The sequence below is a fragment of the Pteronotus mesoamericanus genome, unplaced genomic scaffold (assembly GCF_021234165.1).
Source record: "Pteronotus mesoamericanus isolate MK-2021 breed Mesoamerican mustached bat unplaced genomic scaffold, CSHL_Meso_final contig_50, whole genome shotgun sequence".
NCBI classification, from domain to species: domain Eukaryota; kingdom Metazoa; phylum Chordata; class Mammalia; order Chiroptera; family Mormoopidae; genus Pteronotus; species Pteronotus mesoamericanus.
This window is the reverse complement of record NW_026555186.1, coordinates 28,976,159-29,003,538: the sequence shown is the minus strand read 5'-3', so window position 1 is coordinate 29,003,538 and position 27,380 is coordinate 28,976,159. Positions and strand designations below refer to the sequence as shown.

Here is a 27,380-nt window from a genome sequence, read left to right as displayed (position 1 = left end):
TTCCTCCAAAATTAGTCCCTTGGCATTTTTATTATTTCTTTCCCTTAGTACAAAAGTAACAACAAATACAATTTTGCAGAATATATATTATTTTGGTACATCTTTTCTCTCATCTTCATGAAGTGTAAAAAGCACTGGACAAATACACTCAAGACCTAGATTCTATATCTAGCTCTTTCATTTTAGTAATTGGGTGATCCTTAGGCTTTAGTTTCTCAAATGTAAACTGAAAATATTAATTACCTTCCTGATCTACTTACATGATTAAATAGCAATGATTTTTTACAGCCTTACTGAGATATAACATAATAAATTACACATAAAGTGTACAACTAGACACTTTTGAGATGTGTATGCCTATAAAACCATCACCAAAGTCAAGATAAGAAACATACTCATCTCCCACAAAAGTCCTTGCCCTTTTTTGTAATCCATCCCTCAGATCCTCCCTGTGCATCTTTCTTCTCCTATATTCAGGTAACCACATCTTACTGTCACATGTAAGTTTGCTTTCCTAGAATTTTTTTAAATTTATAAGCAGAAGTACATACTATGTACTCTTGTTGTCTGACTTCTTTCACTCAGCATAACTGAGATTCATCCATATTACACCCCGTATCAAAAGCTTACTTTTTTTATTCCTAACTAGTATTTGGTTATATAGATATACCAGTTTATTTATCCATTAATGATGAACATATAAATTATTTCCAGTTTTAGCCATTAGAAAAAAAAGCTGCTATGAACAATTGTTTACTAGTCTTTCTCTTCAATAAATATCACAGAGTAGAATGGTGAATCATATATTTAACTTTTAAAAAAAACTACTGAACTCTTTTCCAAAGTAATCACGCCATTTTATGTTTTCATCAGCAGTGTGTGAGTTCCAGTTCCTCCACATACCCAGCAACACTTGGTATGGTCAGTCTTTTTATTGGTTTTAATTTGCATTTCCCTAATGACTACTGATACTAGACATCTTTTCATGTGTTTATTTGTCATCTGTACATCATCCTCAAGTGTCTATTTAAATCTTTTGCTAATTTTTTAATTGACTTGTTTTTACTGAGTTTTGAGATCATTATACATTCTAAGTATAAGACATAAGATTTTTTATCAGATACATGATTTGCAAATATTTTTCCCAGTCTGTGGCCTATCCTTTCATTCTTTAACAGTGTCTTTGGAGAAAGAGAAGCATTGGAGGAAGTGTAATTTATTAATATATTCTTTTGTGGATTGTGCTTTTGATGTTAGATATCTAAAAAAAAAATTGCCTAACATTTTTTAAGGTTTGCTTCTAATAGCTTTATAGTTTTAGATTTTAAATTCATCTCTATGATCCATTCTGAGTTCATTTATATGTTGTGTGGTGTGAATCAAAGTTCTTGTTATTTTTGCATATGGTGATCCAACTGTTCCAGCACTGTTTGTTGAAAAAACCATCCTTTCTCCACCAAAGTGTCTTCACACCTTTGTTGAAATCACACACACACACACACACACACACACACACACACACACCCCGTCTATATAGATCTATTTCTGGATTCATTATTCCACTCCCAACCTAGTTGTTTATCTTTATGCCAATATTATGCCTTCATTACTATAGTTTATATTTATAATAAATCTTGAAATCATGCAGCGTTAGTCTTTCAACTATGTTCTTCCATAGTAACATTTTAATGCAAGTTTTTAAAAACCAGATATGGCTATTCCAATGAAGGGTACTATTATCATTTTAAAAAATATATTTTACTGATGTATGCTATTTAGTTGTCCCAATTTTTGCCCCTTTTACCTCCTCTGCCCAGTACCACCATTCCATCCAGCAATCCCCTCCCCTTACTTCATGTCCATGGGTCATGCATATGTTCTTTGGCTTCTTCATTTCCTATACTGTTCTTAACATCTCCCAGTCTATTCTGTACCTACCAATTTGTGCTTTTTAATCCTTGCACCTTTCCCCCCATTTTCTCCCGACCCCTCCCAACTGATAATCCCCCAAATGACCTCTATATCAATGATTCTGTTCCTGTTCTGGTTGTTTGCTTAGCCTGTTTTTTAGATTCAGTTGTTATAGTTGTGGATTTGCTGCCATTTTAATGTTCACTGTTCTGATCTTCTTTTTCTTATATAATTAGTTCCCTTTAACATTTCATATAATGGCTTGGGGACGATTAACTCCTTTAGTTTTACTTTGTCTGGAAAGCACTTTATTTGCCCTTCCTTTCTAAATGATAACTTTACTGGATAGAGTAATCTAGGTTGTAGGTCCTTGCTTTGCATCGCTTTGAATACTTCTTGCCAGTCCATTCAAGCCTGCAAAGTATCTTTTGAGAAATCAGCTGACAGTCTTATGGGAACTCCTTTGTAGGTAACTCTCTTCTTTTCTCTTGCTGCTTTTAAGAATCTCTCCTTATTTTTAACCTTTAGCATTTGAATTGTGATGTGTCTTAGTGTGGTCCTCTTTGGATCCAACTTGTTTGGGACTCTCTCTGCTTCCTCGACTTGTATATCTATTTCCTTCACGAAATGAGGGAAGTTTTCTTTCATTATTTTTTCAAATAAGTCTTCAATTTCTTGCTCTTCCTCTTCTCCTTCTGGCAGCCCTATGATTCAGCTGCTGGTATGTTTGGAAATGCCCCAGGGGCTCCTTAGCCTATCCTCATTTTTATGGATTCTTTTTTTCTTCTTGCTATTCTGATTGAATGATTTTTTTCTTCCTTGTGTTCCATATCATTGATTTGATTCTTGACTTCATCCCCTCCACTGTTGGTTTCCTGTAGATTTTTCTTTATTTCACTTAATGCAATCTTCATTTCTGCCTCAGTCTTTTTTATGCTGTTGAAGTACCCAATGAGTTCTTTGAGCATCATGATAACCAATGTTTTGAACTCTACATCCAATAGGTTGTCTATCTCCATTTTGCTTAGTTCTTTTTGTGAGTTTTGTTTTTTTCTTTCATTTGGGCCATATTTTTGTCTCCTCAATTTGGCAGCCTCCCTGTGTTTGTTTCTGTGTATTACATAGGCCTGCTATGACTCCCTGAGTAGTACGGCCTACTGCAAGAAAAGTGCACCTGTAAGTTGTATGGGGCAGAGCCTTAGGTTATAGCCAGGGTGGAGCAACACATCTCACCAGTCTGTGGCTCTTTGTGGGGGAGGGCTCAGAGAGGGGACAAGCCACTGTCTGGCCTCTGGAGTTTTGCCCGGGAGGAAGCTGTCTCCCAGCACTCCCCCTGTTGCCAGTCACTTCAATTTCTCCCCATATGCCCCTGGTGCCCTTTCTGGTGTTGCCCTGGTGCTGAATTACAGACGGGGTATATCTGTGTAAGTTCTGAGGCTGCAGGCCCCGTAAGAGGAATCTCCTGAGAATCCGGCAGTTTCTTCCACTGCTCCAACTCCCACTGGTTTTTACAGCCAGAACTTATGGGGACTTATCTTCCTGGTGCTGGAAAGCTGGGCTGGGCGGTTTGGTCTGAAGCTGGGATTCTTTGCTACCCCGTTATCCCTTGCTCCCAATGTATCCCTTCCAATTTTAATCTACCACATGTGAAAATGGGACTGCTTGATCCACATCTCTATGCCTCTGCAGGTCACTCTGCATCTTTGTGCCTCGCCATGCCTCTGCGCCTCTGTATTTCTTTGTATCTCTACTGCTCCTACCCATTTGGATGAATGTGGCTTCTTTAAATCCTTTAAATCCATAGAGCTCGATTTTCAGATGAATATGGGTGATACTTGTTTTGTAGTCTAGTTGTAATTTTTGCTGTAGTTGTGCAAGAATGCAAAGCCTGTTTACCTACACCTCCATCTTAACCTGAAGTCCTATTATCATTTTTCTACTTCAACAGTTAAGGTAATATTAAACTAAAAGAAATGACATAAATCTCAAAATAATTCTAAATACTCTTTTTTATATGTAAAATGGACTATGTATATCTAAAGGCATTTTTACTCAAAAAAGGCACACAATTTTGAATGCATATAACAATATTTAACATCCTTACCCGCAAACCATATTTTACTCGTATTTTCTTTAATTCTTTTCTCCTTTCCAACTCTTTTTCCTCTTTGCTTAGTGTTGGACCAACTAAAAGGAAAAAGTGAGTTTGGTTTAAAAAGAAAAACTCCCTAAATCTGACAGATTTTATATAGAATACTCATATTTAATAAAACTAGTTAACAATATTAGTAGTCCATCAGTAGATTAATTAAATGTGGAAATAAACATTAATATATCGGAATCTTGGGTTGTGAAGATGTCCTTTCAATATTTTGGTAATTGAAGTCTACTTGGAAGGTAAACCAAAATGCAAAAGATTATAGGAATGTTACAGTATAGGTAACAAAATAAACACTAAACATCTTAATTTTCTGATATGAGTATTATACAAGAATCCCAAATGCAGAAATGCTGTGAATTTTCTAAAGAAACATATGCATGTGCAAAAGAAAAATCACAGAGCCCAAGATTCATGTTACTTTGTAATATGTCATACTTATTTTTATAATCTAATATCAGAAAACAAAAAATATGCAATGACCATGTGAAATTGGTATTTAGAGGAGTAAGTGATGTGAAAAAAATTTGTTTTTACTCGTTCAGAGTATCTATTTAAATTTTAAAAGCCTTAGACGAGTGGGTTTAAAGCAAGATAGCAACTTCCTACAGTGTTATTTACTATAGAAAATAATGGTATATACACAGCTGATGTATCAACATGAACTGTAAGTAGGAGAGTAAACATATCAACCAACAACTGTAAATATCTTGGCCTATTATTTTGTTACAATATTATATGACAGAGTTTAACTGTGGATGACTTTTTCAAATCAGTAAGTAGATGTTAAAAGGAAACCAATATTTATTATAGTTATGTCACAGTTACTTTTTTGAAGAGCATTTAGCTACCACTGCAGTGCTGCTTCAAAAGCCAACTAAACTAGATTAGCAAAAACAGAGCTAATGATTACCTCCTGGTCAGAAAATAACCTAATGCTATAAAAGCACAGCTAAGCGATTACATAGAATAACCAGGTACAATCATAATCAACTAACCTAGGTCTCAAGTTTGAAAAACATGTCATTTTTGAGTCTCATTTGATAACATTCATGGAAATATAAATTATCTTAATACAGTATTATATAAAAATTATTATATGAAGATATGAAGCTCATAGCCAACTGATATATTTTTAGAACACTCCAGTGAATTAAAAAGATATCATGCCCTCATATAACAATATGTTTCACATACCAAAAGATTCATCTTTCTTATCAAGACGAAGGTGAGCTCTAACCTGCCCTGGCTCGCAGCCATCACAGGTGTCACTGCCTGGGTGAATGTGAAAGGACAATACAGTCTCTCCAATTTTCACTTCATCTCCATGCTCAAGTACGTAAGGGTCACATTTAGTTTTTGGCTGAGGGGAAAAATTACCAAACAGAAATCCAAAAGATTTATATATGATTATTTTATGTCAAATGGAAGTAACGTTTGATTATAACAAAAAAAAAATTTTTGAGACTAAGTTTCAATGAAAAAGACACACGTATGCATACACATATCCACAACTCAATGACCCATGATGTACTACTATTGGATAACTGAACTGCGAAACTTCTAATTTTTGTATTATCAGACACCACAATATCCTATCTCCATGCCCAATCTCATCAGAGAACTACCTAACCCAAACTGCTAAAAATCTATTACCAAAACAAATAATCATAGTAAAAAAGATGAAGTGTTAAGGGGATAAGTGTACCATTAGTCTCCTTTTTCCCTCTTCTTTTCTCATGATAATTCAGTTTTATTTCATTTTTGATTCTTACAGACTAATAATAAGGACTCCCTTCCAGTGCCAAGCACTTTGCTACATGTTGAAGATAGAAGAGTTAATTAAATAGACGTAGCCCTTGGCTTCAAGGAATTTACAGTTTAGAAACATTTTCAGTAAAATAAATTTAAAAAAACACAAAAAAGGACCTCTCAAGTTGCTGTAAAAACATTTACTCTGAATAGCTTTAAAATGCATTTAGCTCTAAAAACAAGGGATAGATACATAATTAGAGGTCAAAAGTCAATAGTCAAGAATCCACTTATTATATACGTCTTCAGCCCTTTCTGGGAACCCCCTTCCACATAACAGATTTGGACTTGAACACTGACCTAATCAAATGATATGTATAATAACTATCAGGAATAGCCATCAGGAATAAAAATTTTAGTTCAATTTTTTAAATAATGTACAAGTAATTAATATATATGCACTCACCTGAAGAATCTGTTTCCCATTAACAACTGTACCATTTTGACTGCCTTGATCCACAAGGACATAACTTTGTAAGTCATGGTCAAAATAAATTTCTGCATGAAACTTAAAAAAGAAATCAGGTACTTACAAAGTTGCATACTTTTTTTAAACCATAGATGATAATTTCTCTATGATAGAATGCAAGAGACTTTAGTCTGATTATTTAACTTCTATTATTTATTATTTTTTCTGAATACAGAACTGTAATACTTCTGGTACAACTATGGAGGTTACAGATGAAAAAGGCACGTATAATTTCACCTGTAACTACCATTAATAACTTAGTGTGTCCTACCTTTTCTACTTCTATAATATAGTTGCGACTATACTAGACACACAATTAGAAATTGTTTTTTCACCTAATATAAGTATCTGTCCATATAATTAAAAATTCTTCTTAATACAAAAGGTGATTTGGAATATTGAAAGTCAACTTCTCAGAGAAGTTTTCCAGTTTTTTAATACTAAGGCTAATAACTCTCTCCTAGCTCCACAGCACTTTATTTATATAACACATTATATGAAGTTACTGCAGATGTGCATGTTACTGTACTGCGTACAATTACTGCTTACATTAGTTTACATTTTTACTTACCTCTCAGGACATTATAGAGTGCTTCATATATCCTGGATATGTATTCAATACATGTCTCTTTAATTGGGTAAAGAGCTGCAGAGATATTTAATTTACTATTTCATATGCAATACAATATGGTAGGAACATAAAATGGTGCAGCTGTTTTGGCAAGGTCTGGCAATTTCTCAAAAGGATAAGAGAGTTACCATACAACCCAACAATTCTACTCCTAAGTATATATCAAGAGAAATGAAAAAATACATCCAAACAAAAACTTGTACACAAATGTTAATAGCAACACAACATTATTCTTAATAGCCAAAAATTGGAAAGAATTTGAATTTTGTCAATTGACAAATCACAAAATGTAGTATATCCATACAATAGAATATTATTTAGCAATAAAAAGAAATTAAGTACTGGCATATGCTACAAAATGGATGACTATTGAATATATGTTAAGTAAAAAAATTAGTTACAAAAGATTACATGTTATATAATTTTATTTACATAAAATGTACGGAATATGCAAATCCAGAGACAGAAAGACTGGTGGCTGCCTAGGGCTATGGGGGTTGGAAGGAACTGAGGAGTGACTACTATGAAGTTTGTTTCTTTATATGATGATGAAAATGTTCTAAAATCAGTATGATGATTGCAGGACTCTATGAATATACTAAAAATCTTTCAATTATACACTTCCAATGGGCAAATAGTATTAATATATGCTATATAAACTATATTGCAGCAAGGCTGTTCTTTTAAAATTTCCATAAACATAAAATGTTTCAAACAAAAGAATATATTGAACCTATTGATCTGTGAACCAGCTTTAATAAATTTTACCCTATTTGTCTCAGGTATTTAAAATTAGTTATCAATTAATGTGTACCTCACTCTGACCATCCCCCACCCTTCCTTTTCAGAAGTTTGATGTTTATTTAATCATGATACATCTCTTTGTACTTTTACCACATATGTATGTATCCATAAACAGTATGTTTATTTTGCCTAATTGGAACTTGATATAAAGGAGTCATAGTGCATGAATTTTTTATTGAGATATAACTTACATATAGAAAATTAATAGGCCTTAAATGTATAGAGTGATGAGTTGTGATGTACGCTACTGTATGTATTTCTTTTATTTTACTTCTTTGATTTGTTACTATAAGATACATCCATCCAGTTGCTGGGCACAGTTGTACCATTTCACTGAATGGTAATCCATTGTACAGAGGTCCCACAATCTACATATTTTTCTGACAATAACATCCATATTTTTTCCAAGATTTTATCATTTTTAAAAATGTTTCTATGAATGTTCTTATACACGCAACCTTCCTGTGGACAAGGCAAGTGTTTCCCTAGGGTATATACTTAGAAATAAAATTGCTATGCTACAGTACAGGCAAATCTTAAGCTTTATTAAATACTGCCATACTGTTTTCCAAAGTGGTTGTACAAATTTATATTGCCAACAGCAGTCTGTAAGAATTCTTGTTGCTCTATATATAGCCTTAATTACACTTAGTATTGATAACATTTTAGTTTTACAAGTATAAAAATCTTATCATTGTGATTTTCATTTGCATTTCCCTGATTACTACTGAAGTTGAAATCTTTTCTTATATCTATTAGTTATTTGGGCTTCCTGTTCTGTAAATTTTCTGTCCATGTTCTTTGTACATTTCATTCAATTGGGTCATTTAGAATAATAATAGCTGTATCAAAAGGTTTAAATATTTTCAAGTCTTTTGACTTGAAACTTTATTCCAAAGAGCTGTTCTAAATTATGTTCCCAAGAGGAGTGATATTTAATAAACATGATGAGAGAGGAAATGATATCTTAGACTGATTGGTAGTTCCTAAATTACTAAAAAGATTGAATGGTTTTCATATGTTAACCATGATTTTACTCTACTGTGAACTGTTAATGTCCTTTACTCATTTATCTATTGGTGTCACAGTGGGGTTTGAAAAACTGAATTTGTATGAGTTTTAAAATGAAAGAATATGTATTTTGTCTTATTTGTCTGACTGTCCTAGCCTGTTTTTTAAACATGTTTCTTAACATACAAAGAACTTCAAAAGTGTATGGGGGATGAGGGGGTAATTTAATTTTTTTCATCTGCCCAGGTATGTGTGATGTAATATATACTGTCAAACTGATTTCACACAGCTAACAAATTGTTTACCTCAACAGTGGACATGTTAGTTCAAAAGAGAGAAAGAAAAAGCAGAATGCCACCAGAGATCTACCTGTATTTTTAGATTGGAGTGTGAGAAGGACTTCTTTGCTATTTAAATTACAGAATGTGTTTTCTTTAGGGACTAAGAAATAAAGGGTCACCAAAATCATGTAAAATATATACTTCAGATCCATAGTGTAGACCCATTAGAGACAAAATGGGAATGATTAAAGGTCAAAAAAAGAAAAAACAAAAAAAGGGGAGGGACTGAATAACCACAGGAGGGGAGAGGAAAAACGACAGAAAATATAGTAGAAAAAGATACATATATACAGACTATCAGTAGCTAAACTTTCTTTGTAACGTATGATTTAAGTTGCAACTCTGTCCTTATTGTTTGAAGACTCCACAGTTCTTTTTCCTTAAAGAAACCATTAGTGACTTAACTAGGAAAAATTACAAATGAAGAGCTTTGGGTAGGGATAGATTGTTCTTGGGCTGTAAAATACACTGGAATCAAAGTAACCCTCAACTAAAAGCAGCCTGAATCCAAGCCTGATTCATTTTTCAACTGTCATAACATCTTCCATATTTACTTCACTCAATAAATATCTTTTAAATGGGTATTACTTAAATACCTAAATCCACATTTTCTATTCCTGCTCCAGACTGTTAAAAATGAAACATAATTTAGTTAATTTGAATTGTGATAAAGAATTTTTCTTTTCTCAAGCAGTGGAATAATCCAATCTGCATCGCTTTCATTAGCAATACTACACTGACTATTAAATGGGAAAAACCCTAAGCTTTCTGTCATAATGATGATTTATAAAATTACATGGAGGTACTATACTTGTAAAAGCAAAGAGCTTACCTTACTGACACCAACTTCAGGAATTCGGAGAGTATGCTCCATATCTTTTTCTCTGCAGAGTTAAGAAAAAGTCTTTAATAATTTTTGAAGCATATATAAATATAGCACTGGGAGACATGAAAAGAATTTTTAAAATATGTTAAAAAAGATATGTTAAAATGAAAGTCTTTCTATCACATTAAGTCTAGTTTCCTTAATCATACTCTAAATTTTTTACTTGAAAGGAGGTTCCAGAATTACTTTTATTCTTTGGTACATCTATCCTGGACTAATAAACATCCAGTGAGACAAAATATCTTTGTATTAATGTCAATTATTTATTCCAGGTCTGTTGATTATGTTCCCATTTCTACAACAATATATAAAAGGAGCACACTATTCTTCAAAAATTTAAAGTTAAGGCATTGCATAAAATCTGAATTAAGGACAGATTATCTTTCCAGTTAGGAAGAAGGGAATTATTCTACTTGTGATTAAAACTTACCTCTCTAGCAAGCTGGTTATGAGGTACAAAGGGGAAAGGAAAGGAAGAAAGAAGAAGGACAATACAGGGTTTAGGTAAGTAATTTAAGTCTAAAAAAGGCAATAAAAAATGTAAGAATATGACAAAATCTCTGTGAAAGTTATCACTGAGATTTTCTCTTTACATAGGCAGCCCCCTTTTGGAACCATGAAGTCATACCCTCGACTGATTTCCAAAAGCAAGTAACGAAAGTGTCAATAATATTTTTTGAATACTATGTGTAAGTGCTTGAATAACAAGTACCATGTACATTTCAAGATAATTTCTCAGGAAATGTGCAAATCACTAAAATGAGACAAATATACAAATATCATGATATTAAACATTTTACCTTCCAATTGTAGCAGGGTTTACAGCTGTAATAATAAAAAGCGATCCTGTCTGCAACACTGGTGATCTAATAACAATTACTCTGATACAAGGGGGCCAAATTTTTTCTTCATCTGCAAAAGAAACAAGTGGGTAAATATTAATTCAAATGCTATGAAAAACAATTAGAATTGTCTAGGGAAAATAGGTGGCGTTCATAAAAGTGTATATATCAAAAGGCTTAATTCCGTTTTAAACAACCTTCTTAAATCCTGCTACATACACAATTAATAAGGCTTAACACTGTTACTAATGTAAAGTGATCAGCCTAAAGGTACTCAGCAAGGTCAGCATGTATCACAAGTACAAAATAATCAACTCTTTTTTAAAGTCTTGGAATGTGAAAATGTCACAAACAAGCATTTTTATATTAAGTTAGAACTAAGTGTACCCTTTTTAAAAATATAAGAAATTCCATTAAAGAACAAAATAAGCTCACAGACCCTAATATGAAATCTTGGGTTTTAAAAGTATGTCTCTATATCCTCAAGTTGAAAAAGAGAGAGAGAGAGAGAGAGAGATAGGGAGAGATAGGGAGAGAGAGAGATTGATTTATCATAATACCTGTGTAGCTGAATTGATGGATTACACATTTGAAAGGCCATTTGCTCTCCCTCTCTCAATTACACCTTAATACATACTTTAGGATTAGGGCATAGGTAACTTGGTTCTGTGTTCTATTGAATAGACCATTTTATGCAATGAAACTTTAAGGTCCAAGTGTTAGTCATTTATTCACATTTTACTCCCAAAGAATAACTTGTGGTAGCTCACATAACTTTCAATGACATAATTTAAAATAATCAATTTTTTAAAAATCTGTTTATTTTTTTGGCAGATGTATCATACTGACATTTTTAACTGTGTTGCTTCATTTCCAATGACCAGACTGGGTCATTTATGTAAAATTAAATAAAGATAACTCACCTTCATCCTCAGTATCTTCTGCTGTTACATTATCTTCACTGGTAATGTCTTCGTCATAGCCATCCTCAGTCTGAGAGTCTGTAATTTCACCTTCTTCTGGCTCACTATCAGTCTCTCTGATTTTCTCATCTTTAAATGAAGTCGAATTATAGACGTTTTCATTAGAAGGAGATTCTATAGTCTTTCCAGTCATCGGAACAGTGAATTTGGGGGAACTATTTTTGTAACGAACATCTATTTTGGACTTCTTTTTCACATTTGCACAATCTTCTCCCTCACTGTAGTTTTTATGATCAATTGTGGATGCTTTTTGATCTTCTGAATTCAAATCCTGGAGAAAGGTAAATGGGAGGATAATCTTAAACATGACCATCCTATAATGTTAAATGTTACAATGAACTAGTGAAGATACACGCAAAGTGAAATAACAATAGCTATCATCTGTACCCTCTCTTCTGCTCATGTTCCCTTGGCTCATTAAACACATTACCATCCACTTAGTATCCAAATCAATAATCTTATAGTTATATTTAACATCCACTTAACCACCACATGAAATCAATTACCAAGCAATACAGACTGTTTACAATTTATCCCAATTCTCTATCTATCTATTTTCAATGTCCTAATTGTCCCAGTCCAGGCCCTCATTACGTATCGCTTGGACCAGGTGACAGTCTAGACCAACGTTGTCTAATAAAAAAAAAAAAATGCAAGCCATATTTATAATTTAAAATTTTCTAATAGGAATATATATAAAAAAGGTAAAAAGAAGCAAGTGAAATTCATTTTATTATTTTATCTAACCCAGTATTTACAAAATACTATCAATATTTAATATACATTAATATTTAATCAATATAAAAACTACCAATGAAATATTTTACATGAATTTTTTGTACTGTCTTCAAAACTGAGTGTCGTTTATACTTAAACACATCTGAATTGTGGCATTTCCAGTGCTCGGTACCTTACTGGACAGTGAAGGCCTGGAGAATATCTACCCTAAATTTTGTTTTGACCTTTTAACCAATTAGCAAGTCTACACATAAAATACAGAACTGGCTTTCAGAGCAGCAGGGGTTTAAAGATCCAAATGTAACTACTGTAGTAAAACAGTAGTTTTGCTAAAATTTAGCACTTTATAGAGTTGGTTTGAAAACACGTAACAGTTTAAAGTAGAGATGAATCAGTTACATCTCTTTTATTCTAAAACTCTAGCTTACCTGGCATAGCCTTTTATTGTTTGTTGTACAATTGTATTGCGCATGCCTTTTGTATATGAGCAAATCTATTATTTTAACCACATAAGAAGCAGAGAGTTATTTTCCCCTTTTTTCTTTGGTTTGTAACACACTGAATTTTCTTTCTACCTGAGGGCCACATGATGAAGTGAATTCATATGTTCTTCTTTTACTTTATAAAATATGAAAGCATCTTAAACACATACTGTTAACGGCAGCATAAATTCAATTTGGAGACTGGCTACACTCACAGTGTGATAAATATACCCTTCTGGCAATAAAAACTCACCAAGGACAAGAACAAAGGGCAAAGAGTTGACCAACTGTGACCTTTAGAGGTCACTGTAAGTTATAGCAAAAAATTTCCCTATGTACAAGGTCTGTCCAGAAAGAATACAGCCATGTAATACAAAAAATAAAGACATTTATTGAAGAAGCTACAAGAAACACTGTACATAGGACAATGACATCTTAGGCTCCTTCAAAGTAGGCACCTTGGGACCTCACACAGTTCTCCCAATCACCATCAGCTGCACCATCGTATTTTCCTGAATCTCATTGATGGTCAGAAATCTCTTCCTTTTCAAAGGTGATTTTAGTTTTGGGAAAAGCCAGAAGTTGTAGGGCACCAAATCTGGGCAGTGGGGGTGGTGAGTCGCCTGGATAATTTGATGTTTCACTAAAACACTCTGTACGAAACATAATGCATAAGCGGGCATTGTTATGATGAGGCTGCCAATCACCAGCTGCCCATAGCTGCAGCCTTCTAGTTCATCCAAATAGTTTCCCAGGACGGATGTTCAAGCTTAACACAAAACTTTATGCATATTCATTGCTCTCCTCACTCAGTCATTTTGAATGTGACACCCACACAGTACACATACTAACTCAACTGCATCTACTGCCCCCACTGACCAGTACAGTGTAGACCTCATTGTTCACGCACGCACATTCCAGTCCACTCTACTTGGTTGCCACGTTACACCCATGTTGCTCAAGCCATTCTGGTTAATTAACAACGGTTGGACTTTTTCTAGACAGACCTCATATATATACCTTAAAGAAAGCAGTTCCCAATCTTGTATATTTTATTATTACTGTTTATAGGACAACATATGCAACGAAAAAGTGAATGAAATTGCCAGAGGTGCTACTTTTTAAAAACTATTTGTCAGAATGTGATATATTCATTAAGAGATAAGAAAGAGGGGTCTATACGTGGGAGATTGAGGCATATATGTATATTTGCATTATTTACTCCATTCGCCTCAATCTGCTCTCTTCTTTCCCCATAGTCTCCACCTACAAAGAACGAGGCTCATGAGGAACTTAAAAAATAAAGAAAACGTGAGGATGTCTTAACTGGTCTTCCATACTTCACAATATAATTTTTTGGAATTTTCAAAATTCTATCATAATTTTTTAAGTCCCTGTCCCTAGAGTTCACTTATTTTTTAAGAAGGATGGTAAAGAGGAGCAGTTATGGGAGCTAAACTAAAACAAAATCTCACTGAATGCTTTCAAATTTCATTCTCTAGTTTGTCAGGAAAGGCTTTTTGATGACCCCTATAAGTTCTTTTCTTTTTGCTTGGGAGAAGTACTTTTACAACTGATCCTCTCCAACAGTTCAACCACCAGTAACAGGTATGAGTCATTAAAACACAGTTCTTGAAAGCAAAGAGAAAAATCATTTTTAGTATTTTAGTAACGTACTCTTCTATTCCTATGTACTGTCAGTGAGAATAGCAGAGCAATAGAAACAAATCAAATAGAGAACAGAGAACAAATTCAACAGGATCCCAACTCCATATATGAACCTTGGCATTATACATTTTAAATTCTTTGTCTTTGGTTAAGAAGAGAAAAACATGAGACAAAAATTTAAGAGTATCAAATAGTTGCCACAATTCATAAAATACCAATATAACAAATAAGCCTCTTTTCCTGCCTATACACCATCAACTTTATCTGTGGAGTGAGCACAAATAAAAGCATTAATAACTTTTTAAATACTTTCCATCTTTCAATTTAACCTTCTATCGTAACTGTTTTTAAAATTCCCCTCATTTTTTATAACTACCATTTTAAGGCATAAGTAATGTTTTTTCAATTAAAAGTACTATCATTTTTTAAACCAATATTGTGTGGGCCATTTGAACTTTTAATTTTTTTCTGTTCTGATAAATATTGCTATATAAAATACAATGACATTATTCTTTCTTTGGATTTAAAAAATAATAATAAATTTCCAGAAATGAGATTTTCCAAAGGAAAACTATCAACATTTTTACAATTATTGATACAAACATCCAATCTATTTTTCAAAAAGATATCAACTTATACTCCTAACAAAGATATATCTACTCTATATTTCTCAGAAATGGAGTTTTTAAATGTTTGCTAACCTGATAGGTAAGAAATTGCTCAACATGACTGCTTTTGTTTTATTGCGAACTGTGCACTGACATCAACTTAATCAATTAAAGGCTTGAAATTCCTTCCAAATTATATAACACAAGAGTATTTCTGTATGCCCTAAATCTACCTCCTTTAAACTTTTAAGAAATTCCTTCTACTTCTATTGACTGAGAATTTGCATAACAGACTCATGTAAACACTCCTTGGTTAATAGATTCTGATACCTTGTTATCTTAGTTGATATGTTTGAAATACAGAGATACTGAATGATTTTCAATTTCATCAAAAATTTTGGCAAAATTGTTTCATAACTGCGAAAATTTAAAAAATTAGGAAGACAATACCTTTTCCTCATTTGTTGTAGAAGAATCTGGATCCTTCCTTTTCTTCTTCAGTTTTTTATCTTTACTTTGTTTTGTACCAGAAGTCTGATAAGGTTGCAAATCTACTCGAGAATGAAATTGATATCGACCACTTTCCACATCACAGTAGTAATAAATTCCAGTGGAAGGATCGTAATATAGTTGATTTTCCTTTTAAAAATCAAGAAAGCAATAAGTACTATTTATGGAAGATAAAATAGAAAAATAAACAATAAAAACCTCAAACATATTCAAATATAGTAAATGTTTATTTTAAGAATTACAGCATTTTCTGAAAATAGTAAATAAAAATGTCAGAATGAAAAATACTTGTAATTTTTCTAAATACTTTACCATTCAATATCTGCTCTAATTTTCCAAGAGTGAAAAATGAGTATATTTAAATATTAAATTGAACCATGAAATTGCCAAAATTTGACCATTTTTTAACTCACAAAGACAGCAATTTCATATGGTTCAACTTAAGAACATCAACAAAAAATTATAAAAAACTTTTTAGAAGTTATGAAAACTAAGGTATGCAACAGAAAAAGTTGAGTATATGAAAGCAATTCCAGACTTATTATCCTTAAGATTACACAATAATAATTTGGTAATATAAACCCCTGAACCCTTCTCTCACTGTCATAAAGCAAAGATTTGCCTTTTTACGTTCATGACTAAAAGTCCTAACGAAAAATTTGGAAATAACACTAAGTTCATAAATATTAAAACATAACATTCTATACAAAGAAATTGATTTAAAAACATCGTCTTCTTCCCTGGCCAGCATGGTGCAGCAGGTAGGAGCATTGTCCTGTACCTGAAGGGTTGCCGGTCCAATTCCCTGATCGGGTGCCTATGATACCCAGTCCAGGCACCTATGATTCCCAGTCCAGGTGCATACATGAAGCAACCAATTGATGCTTCTCTCACACATTGACATTTCTCTCTCTCCCTTCCTCTCTCTCTATAAGCAATGAAGAAAACGTCCTCAGATGAGAACAAAAAGAAAAATTATCTTCACTTAATTCTACCAGTAAGCAACTAAAGACTTACAAGTAAAGCAGACACCCAAAATAAACTTTGGCAAATTACGGATAAAAATGAGAAAGATAAAATTATGTAATCATCTGCAGTTTTTAGATACTGGCCAGTATCTATAAACAAGATTTAACCGAAAGTCTGTATTTTCTTTTTATCATAAATCCATGCAGATCAGACCTGTAAACATCTTATGACATACTGAGATTAAAACTTCCTTAAAAAGAATAATTTATTTTTCTAACTGTCGATACTATTGCAATTTATTGTCTCTAATCCATTTTGCAAATCTCTTACAAAAATATTTTGAATTCAATATTTTCTTTAAAAAATGGAATGGATGCATTCTTTTATTTCTAGTAATAATAGAACATTTATAATGCAAACCTTTTAATGTTATGTCTTTCAGTCCAAAACATAAACATTTTCAAAAATATTTTTACATTTTTATTTAATTAAAAGGAAATGAAAACTAGTAAAACAATGAAGTCCCTAATTTACTGAGACATATTAACCTGCAGAATGTAACTAACCATTTACAGAATAGATGGCAGGAGGAAAGACATAGAAAGGAAGGTAGAAGAATGACAGAGACTAATGTCATATACTCAGAAACTCTGTATTTTCCTAGAAACCAAGTAAGGAATAGCTACTCTCTTTAGTAATGAGTTTAAACAATTTTTTTTTATCTTCACCCAAGGACATTTTTTCACTGCTTTCAGAGGAGGAGGAAGGGAGAGAGAGAAACATGGATGTGAGAGAGAAGCATCACGTGGTTGCCTCCCAGATGCACCTGCACCAGGGATTATTCATGCCCAAACCAGGGGATCAAACCAACAGCCCAGGTATGTGAGCTGACCAGAATCAAACCCCCAACCTTTCATTTATGAGACAATGCTTCAACCTGCTGAGCCACACTGGCCAGGGCTAAACATTAATTTTCTGGGTATTAACCAGCGTTGTCAATTAGCACACTCCTGTGAAAGAAAACCCTCTCTTTACAATGGATTTACAAAATATGTATACAAAGTGCAAATTGACAAGCTAATGAAATCCCCATCTAAGGTATTTAGTATAATCATTATGTTCCCTAGATTAGTTAACAATACCTCCAGTAACTGGAATCGTGAATATCTGTTTCACTTTTGGCCACTACATTCTGTAATTCCTGACACCAGGATCATATGTCTAGACCATCAAGGTCAAGATACATGGGGATGTGAGTTCCATCATCATTGTCATCAAAAGCTGATTAAAAGTCCAATTAAGTACCAGACTTCAACAGCCATCACACTGTATTACAAATCAAGAACTTAATTTTCTGGTTCTGTCCTAGTCTGTGGTCCATTATATTCCTGATTCCACACTAATTTCCTAGTTCTCACTGTTAACAGATTGATTTTTATAAAGTGAAATGCTTAAAAGCCACAGACACAAAACACTAATAATAAACATGCTATTGAGGATTCAAGAAAAAGACTCCCTCTGTGGGAGTCTTACTTCTTAAGTATTTGAAATTAAAAAAATCTAACCCCAAGCCTAGAATTAACAATGCCACTTTCTTATAAATTCTAATAAAAGAAAAATTTAGAGTCAATATAGTTAATTGCTTTTATTAATAAATGTTCCAACATTTTTGTATGTTCCTTTATAAAGGTTATTAGACCTCTCTAAAATATAAATTTATAATAATCACAATTAACTCCTTTAATTATAAACCTAGAAGTCTAATATCATAATCTATTTTGTAATTCTTTACTCTTGTCAAACACCTTTGCAACAAACATAACTTTTAAACACAGCTTCTTTCTTTTCTTAGTTCAGCTTAGGGTTTAATATTAGGTATCAGGCACTGAAGTATACAATTACAGTATGAAGAGGTCTCAGATACTTACAGAATCATAATAGAAACCAGTGCTATGGTCAAAATACAGTCCAGTATTCTCATCATAACTAAATCCAGTCTGTGACACAGCAGCTTCTGCTGCAGCTCTCAAACTTTCAGCTAATGATGAACCTTCTAAGGATGTATCTTCTGTTGCTAAAACAGATGCCGGCTCCTAGGTAAGGAATATTCATGTCAAGTAAGACAAAAATGTCCTTACATTTTTACAAATTTACGTCAACTTAAAAGTTAGCAAAATTTGAAACAATAACTAGACTTAAAAGCTATATTAAATAATGACTTTGATTTCTGCAATGGAAAGAGTGGCTATCAATTACAATTTGCTCCACTTTAAAAAATACTTACTAGTACATAAGTTAATTCAATTTTGACCCAGTTTTGAAGACACTAGAAGTTTGTGAGTGACCATTACTCAAAGATAAATGCCGGATATCACAGGGAAGTAATCCACAAAATAAGGACTCTGAAGTATTCTTTAAGACAAATGATCTAGATTCTTCCACAATCATAGGTCCAAAGGGAAAAAATATTTTAGAAGAGAGATGGAGGAGAAAGCTATGGCTTATGTGAGATTTATTACACCATCGGCAGTTGCACTGTATGAACCTCCCTGGAATCCTGATTCAAACAAAGTATAGAAAAAATTTATAAAACATTCAAGGAAATTTGAACACTGGCAGGATATATGACATAAAAGAAGCACTAAAAAATTTTTGCTGTGAACAAGATTATCGTGGTGGTTGTACAAAGTTTTTTGGTTAAGTCAAAATATACTAAAAAATTTTATTTTAGTTTATGTACGTTGTAAGTTTTTAGAACAAAACAAAGTAAGAAACAATTAAATATATGAACAAGTCATTCTGATTTTTGTTTCTCTAAAAATGTAATATTCTGCATAATTATACACAGAATATTTACAACATTTGTATATGTTGCAATGGACCAAATAAATCAATTTGCCTAAAAACAATAATGAAGGACAAGTTTCTGGGAATCAAAAGTATCATGTTAAGCATTTTCTTACCTGTGAATTTGAGGCAAAACGGTCCTCTGGTGCACCTTCAAACTTTTCCGTTACATCAGTACCAACGTAAACATCATTTTCTATTTGTGACTGGTCTTTAGAATTGTAAGTAGAGGCTTCAATATCCTGATCTTGCTGAACTGAGAGTTCTGTCTCTTTATTTGGAAGACTAATATCCTTGTAATATGTCTGATAATAATAATCTATAGCAAAAACAAATTGTGATACATGTTAGAATAGGGTATATAAAAAGGACTTCATTCTAAAAAATTGGCACTGAATACAAAACAGCACACCCTGCAAACAAACCGTATGTTTACAACTGTACACATTTTAACAGATTAAAACTGACGATGCAGACAAATCTGCAGATGCTTTTATCTTTGATTCCAATGTCACTTTAAGTATCCTAGCTGTCAAGATAAAAAAAAAAAAAAAGGTAAGCAGATTTGGATTTTCCACAGCAAGACTAAAAACAAGGAAAGCAGGTAGATAAGTTGTATTCTGTCAAAAGAAACCCCAGTAACCTTAAACAATTTTTTACCACATACTTTAATTGCATAGAAAATGACAATGGAATAAAAACATGTTAAAGATTCATTTCTCTGTCAAGTATCTCTCATGATGCTGACTTTTTAAAAACTGTATTATCATATAGACATGTAATATTAATGCCATTGATGTGTTTAGCAATGTAGCTAAATTAGGTACTAAATAAGACAAAACGTAATGGGAAAAATCATTTCTTGTGATCTCTGTTTATTAAAACTCAGTTGCTAGGTAACTGTGCCTCACGACACAATGACAAGGCTGAGGTCATGGTAGTGGGCTCACCACTCCCACATTTTACTGAATACAATGTGAAGTGGAATCTATCAACAAGAAAACGTATGCCCCTGGTCACATGGAAAACGCAATATGAGAGTAAATGGCTCAGATCATGGCAGACATTACTCAGTGAATGTGCCATTGGCAACACAGTAGCAATACAATGTATTTACAGAAGTGACAATACATTTCTACTTTTGCATCAGAAGAGGAATTAGATTATCTTAAAATACCTAATCATATGGAGAGAAGACAACCCTGTAACAGTTCTCACATTTATGTGTCTATTTTAAATTTAAAGAAAACTCCATGTTAGTATGATTTGAATATGATAATGTTAGTCTATCTGCACTATCAACTGAATACCTGAGATTGACCAAGAAGGGTGGTTCTCTGTTTGTACTTCTACATCAGACTTCTTACTATCTTCGTTTCTCCCACAATAGAGTATTTTACTGAGCTCTTCTACCTAAAAGAAAGAAAGGCTTTAGGAAAAATAAATCATACAGGAATCTAATATGCACACCATTCTCCTCAAATTACAATTAATTTTTTCTTGATAAAAACTTTAGATAACTACCAATAACAGCTAGTTTCATTTTCAGAAAAATTAAAAATACTATCATTGACTTTTTCATCTTTCACATTTGCAGAGGGAGATTTTGGTTCTAATTTTTTACTTATTGATTTCAGAGAGAGAGAAACATCAGCATGTTGCTCCACCCATCCATGCACCCACTGGATGACACCTGTACATGCCCTGACCAGGAATCAAACCCACAACCCAGGCACATGAGGACGACACTCCAACCAACTGAGTGACCTGGCTAAGACCAGATGTTTTTAATTCTTAACTCTTATACTTCCTTGTTCAACCCCAAAATATCCCTTTTGAAAATCAGATTGATTAAATTAATACAACTTGACAAACAAAATCCTTTATTTCTAAAAAAACCCAACGTTTTTATACTAATATTTTAATTGATTTGTTCTCCTTAAAGAATGAGGGAAAAAAACATTAATTCTCATGCACTGAATTATAAAATACTTTAATGTCCATTTCTCCTTTAAATAGTAGTGTTATGACTGAATGACTGCTGCAGAAGAAAATAGAAATGACAGCCTGAGAGGGGCATCCATCCTCCCTGTGCCTCACTGACTGCCAAAGCCAGAGCAACAGAATGCAGAAATATCCATAAGCAGATGAGCAGCCTCGTCAATACACCTCAGATAGACAAGATCTAAGAGTGATGAGTCTATTACAAGTATAAAATTAACTAAAAAACAAGCTTTTAAATATTTCTTTCATGATACATAAAGCTTAAAAGGAGAAAGGTTATAAAACTGATTATATACAGATTATCTAGGCACTTTATAAATTACCAGAACTACTGGTACAACCAGAGCTAAAACTAGAGTGAACCAAGCAAGGCAGCTAGGGAGCTAGTTAAGGTGGCACCCAGTCTCATCTTTCCTGCAAGTACAGGGTCTATACTTGAGAATGTGTGCCTCCTTAAATTTTTCACCCTAGACTACTACTGATTGCCTTGCCTTAGTCCTAGTTCTGCCACCACCACTATTGCTGTGAAGTACATCATTTATTTAGTATCTGCTACATGCTAGGCACTATATTGGATACTTTGGGTAACATTTTGATTATGTTCCCCTTCTTACAACCACCTAATTAGTTCTCCTAATCCCCATTTTACCTGTAAGAAATCTGAAGACACAAAGTAATTTGCACAAGTTTTTTGTTTGGTTTTTTTCTTGCCTCCAAAGCCTGTGTATATTATGTTTTCCAACAATTCACCTTCAGTTCTCAACCCAACTTTTTACTGCTCCAGACAAAATACTACTTATTAATTTGGGGTGACAGTTAACACCCAACCTCACCACCACCAGGAGAGGCTGACCAGGACAATAAGGAACAACTGCCATTACCAGTAGAGCTGAGGCTTTCTATGCATTTCAATTTTTCATTTTAGACCACTATTAACACTAATAACCAAAATGTCTCTTTAAAGATGAGCAAATATGCTTTTTTTAAAAAAAAAAAAAATCTCTATAGCAAGCAATACTTAAAAGAATTGGGAATTATAAAAGGGTTTTTTAAAGAGCTGTCATATTTTGTTACCCTTCTCCCAAGACATTTTAACGATCTGAATGTGTAATCTCGTAGAACAGCACTTATACATGGCAGGTGTTCAAGAACTAGTTGTTGAGTAAACAAGCTCAAATTTTCTTTCATGTCATAATGTCAACATCTCTATGCAAAGAGCACAAGTCATTGCAACTCAACCGTTATTTACATAGATCATTTGACCATAAAGCATAACAAAGTTTGATATTTCAGGGTTCAGACTACACATGTGGTTTTAGAAAAAATACCAATGTATCATAATGTACTAGACAACAGTTTAATTGAAATTAATAATTAATAATTACGTGAAAACAACTTATCAGGACACAGTGTAACTGACAAACAAATCACGTTGGAAAAAAAAAGCTTAAAAGCTTTACTGTTTGTTTTTTGTAAGCATGAGTTTAAACATTTGTCCTTACTGAATTTTATAAAAATGCAGTGAGTTTAGTGTCTTTAACAAAGAAAGTTATATCTTCCCTACTTCCACCAAAGAACTCAAAATGATAAATGCGCAGAAAGGCCAACCTTACACATAGTGTTCAACAGTTTGCAGAATAGTTTCTTCACGCTTACTTTGATTTAACCTTCACCTGCGCGGTAACAGCATTCTCATTTTCTGGGCAACCGAGTATTAATATTGGTTCACATATCTAGTGATAGATGGGATTCTGATTCAAATCCAGTGCTTTAACAAATTCAAAAGAGATCTAGAATAAAATATTATATATGTGCCTACTACCAATGAGCAGTACCGACAAGTGAGAATGAAGACAATCTCAAAGTACAGTGGTTCAATTCACACCAGACATTAACTTCTGCTCACAGGCACTCATCTAAATGTAGTAACCCGAGCCCTTAGATTTGCTCCAAATGTACTTGGAATTATAATAGCACTTAACTTTTATTTCTCTCAAGTACTCTACAAAGTAGTTCTGGGTCCCTGCCAGGGATCCCTTCCGAAACTATTAGAGGCTTCCGAGGCCTCGTCTTGGGTTGGATGGGGCGCAGGGCTGGAAGCGGAACGCGCACCTGGGTGCGGAGCTCCTGGTTGTTGCTCTCGGCGCTCTGGTAAAGACGCTCTGTGTGATGCAGCAGCTTCTCGATCTCCCGCACCTGCCGCTTGCAGCTCCGCAGCTCGCGTTCCAACTTCTCCACCTTTCGCCTCAAATGGGCCAGCTCAGGCTCGGGGGAGGTGGGTGGCGATGGTGACAATGAAGGAGACGGCGCCTCGGAGGCCATGGGGTCCGGCGCGTGGCGGCCCGTGGGCGCGAAGGGGCTGCGCTCAGACTGAGGTGGACGCCGGCGGCCCCAGAAGCCATGCGAGCGTACGGGCAGCGAAAGGCGGCCTTATACCTGCCCGGCCGAGGTGGCCCTTGGCCATGACGCCCTGAACCTCTTAACGTGCCCCTGAGAGGAACTGCGGGCAGCGAGCAAAGGGAAGGCGGATGGACCCAGCCCAATCCGCCCGGCTTTGAAACAGGAAAACTTTATTGGCAATACCTTCCCTAGCGACCGAAACAGTCGCAGGATCGTTAAAGAAGTGGGAGGTCCCGAAAAGCAAGAGCCAAAACAGCTCGAGCGGTTCCTGGGCTGAACCGGAAACGACGGTAACCGCGGTGGGCGGGACCCGGGACTGAAAGGGAAGCGACGGGGGGCGGGAAGGGCCTCACAGTGCACATGCGCAATTCCCGCCGGCTGCTGGGCGCGGCGCTGGGCGGTGTGTGAGGAGGTAGGAAAGTGGCTAACGAAGACCCGGAGTGGTGGAGAAGGTCGAACGCAGCGTTTGATCTCAGGCTTTTGCCCTTTGCTAAGCGTACTACCTGACATCCTTCACTATTTTTTGGCTCTGGTTTTTTTTTAAATTTTAGTTATTTGTACGTCAGATTGTAATCATACTCCTTAGTTCACAGCATATCATCAGCGTTGGTCCATGGAACTATTGGAGGAGAGTATATTGCGTGGCGGAAGGAGGGATACTTCAGCTTTTCTTTTGTTGATAACATTCCATTTTTTTCAGTAAGTAATGAACATTCCAGAAGCCCATCTGAAACAGAAACAGTAAAACCAGTACTGTTAAAGTAAATACAAACGGCCCCAGGGACTAAGGAGTTAAAGTAAATGAATGGACAGAGCAATGAACGCCACTACTGAGTTAGGGAGAACTGCAGAACCATGTAGGAATGTAGACCCAGTGTTGCAGAGCTTCTGATTTTTTTCAATAAAAGCCAAAAATTGGATTTTTATGTGAAATCTCTGTTAAAAACAATGATTCAAATTAGATCATTTCTGTGACATCATTATTATATCCTCCTTATTGTACATGTGTGCTTCAAATACTGCTCCAATGTGCTCTCATTTTTTATCACCACTGCCACTGCTGTCTGCCCCACTCCTCCCCTTTCTTTATTTTTCAACTTGTCTCTTTCTTTTCTTCTCTCTTTCCCTTTGTTTTTTATGATTTTGTTTTAAAAAGTTTAAATATATATTTATTATATATATTTATTTTACATATAATATTGAGCTCTAATAAAAAATAGAGCTCTTTTCCAGGCAATGAATCAACCAAATCCTACAGCTAATTTAAATCTTCACTTTTTATTATAACTAGTAGATACTGTGGAAATTACAAAATTGCCCCAATATTTTACCCATCCTGTGTCCACATCCTTTACCATGTGACTTTGTGGTTCCCCTCACTAAAGAGGCAGACTCTCCCCTCCACCTTTGAATCTGGGCTTAACCATGTGGTTTGCTTTGGCCAGTTGAGTGAGGTAATTGCCAAAACAGTAGACCAGTTCCTAGCCTAGGTCTCAAGAGGTGTTAGCGTTTATGCTTGCTTTCTTGGATTCCTGACATTTCCATGAGAAAAACATACCCACACATGTCTGCTGATCTCCAAAGGAGGATAAATGACACATGGAACAGCTCTATTGCAGGTAAGACACTCCAGCTAAGCCAGCCCAGAGCAGAGGCCTCAGGAAACCCTCATGTAGTTAGCAATAACTAACTGATAGTGGAGATGAGCCAGCCCTTCAACCTCACCGCAGGCTTGGGAGAACTAATGAATGATGTTTGGTGGAAGCCACTGAGTCGGGAGTATTTTGTATGTAAGAATAACTAACTGATAATCAACCTGATCTAGAGACATTCCAGAAGCCTGTGACTTTCAGGAGGCTGGAGTCCAAGTACCTGACATATCACTACATTGCATAACAGAGGAATATTGTCCATTAAGTAAAACCTGATTTATATCCAATTTCTTTTAGAGTGTCATCAATTCTATATTTAATGAACATTTACCTGTCATAATTTATGTTGAATACAATGGGTAGCTAACTCTCTCCTATCTGATCCTACTGTTTGATGTCACACAAGTATATCTGGGGAGCCATAGCATTTCAATAGTTCTGATTTATTGTTCCATATTTTAGTCAATTGACCATTACCTGTTTCCTCCCCCTAGAGGCCCAAAAGAATAGGTGGGTGTAACACTAAAACACCTGTGTGATGATAAAGGAAGAAAGCCAAATGAAACTGGGCAGACCTCTCTGCCCCCAACTGAATAATTACATTTTGCACCTTCATTTTATGATCGTATAATGAGTAAAAAAAAATTACTATGCTACTGTAAATTTCCCCATACTCCCTAGCTCCAGGGCAGTCTATCATGAAGGAACACAAGACTAGGGTTTAGGAAGAGAAGGAACTATCCTTAGAAAAGGCAAGGAGCTAATAGAAGGACTGGTCTTATCTAAGACCAGAAGGAACAAGAGAATGGAGGAAAGAGGAAGCAGGGGACGAGGGGCTGGCATGGGAGCCAGGAAATGTTGCTCAAGAAGAGACAGCACTTTTTACAGTGGAAGAGTTAGGGCAGGTAGATCAGAGAAAGGACCGCCAAGAGGGCTATTTATTCAGGGACTAAAAACTGCTTGAAAACAGCCGTCAGAAAGTAGTGTACCCTGCTTTCATTCAAGGGAATGTCTTCAACACCAAGAGGCTCTGATAACTGCCCCCCCATGGGGTCCATGAGCACTTCTTTCCTTCAGCACCCTTCTTTACTGGTTGCAGACCATCTCCTCTCCCCCATTTTGTTGCCCAATGCATATAATAGTCCCAAGACACCTGTGAACCCATAGGAGAGAGAGGATGGGATCCTCCAGTGGAGTGGGGGTGGGGAACATCTCACATTTGTACTTGGGGTGGGGAATCAGTCTTGAAGTTGGAGGAGCCTTCTCCCCAGTCTCCCCTTGCCTCCCTAAGATAGGGCAATAGTTATTGATAATTCTCTTGTAATAATTAAAAATATAAGAAAAAAAGCTTAAATTTACCAAAGGAAACATTAGAATGCCAGGAATACATATTTACCTTCTCATTGTTTCAGTAAGGGCCTGGACATGACCCTATCAGTTATTTAAATATATGTCCTTCTCATCTCACTTTGTTTATGAGAATTTAATGTGAGACCCTGATAAATGAATAGTTAATCACCAAAGTCATAATATTGTTGGAGATTGTTGGAACAATCTCTGGAAGAAAAAAGACAAAATGTTTGTAAGTCTAACGACTTCTTTATTATCATCATATGTTTATTAAACATAGGCATGGTTTTTTGTTTGAGATTAA

The 27,380-nt window shown here is 34.8% G+C and overlaps 1 protein-coding gene across 1 annotated transcript in view; it reads right to left on the bottom strand.

Annotated features, from left to right (window-relative positions):
* Positions 1-24,354, bottom strand: part of AGGF1 (angiogenic factor with G-patch and FHA domains 1) — a 29,486-nt gene extending 5,132 nt beyond the window's left edge. Inside the window, exons 1-11 of the mRNA XM_054578508.1 lie at positions 23,787-24,354; positions 20,981-21,083; positions 19,787-19,989; positions 18,752-18,916; positions 15,795-15,983; positions 11,789-12,119; positions 10,824-10,935; positions 9,970-10,021; positions 6,288-6,389; positions 5,267-5,432; positions 4,016-4,098 (exon numbers count right to left, since the gene is read on the bottom strand). Coding sequence (XP_054434483.1) covers positions 4,016-4,098; positions 5,267-5,432; positions 6,288-6,389; positions 9,970-10,021; positions 10,824-10,935; positions 11,789-12,119; positions 15,795-15,983; positions 18,752-18,916; positions 19,787-19,989; positions 20,981-21,083; positions 23,787-23,996 — 1,716 coding nt within the window. The 5' untranslated portion in view covers positions 23,997-24,354. The remainder of the gene's footprint in view (positions 1-4,015; positions 4,099-5,266; positions 5,433-6,287; positions 6,390-9,969; positions 10,022-10,823; positions 10,936-11,788; positions 12,120-15,794; positions 15,984-18,751; positions 18,917-19,786; positions 19,990-20,980; positions 21,084-23,786) is intronic.
* Between the last annotated feature and the right edge of the window lie 3,026 nt (positions 24,355-27,380).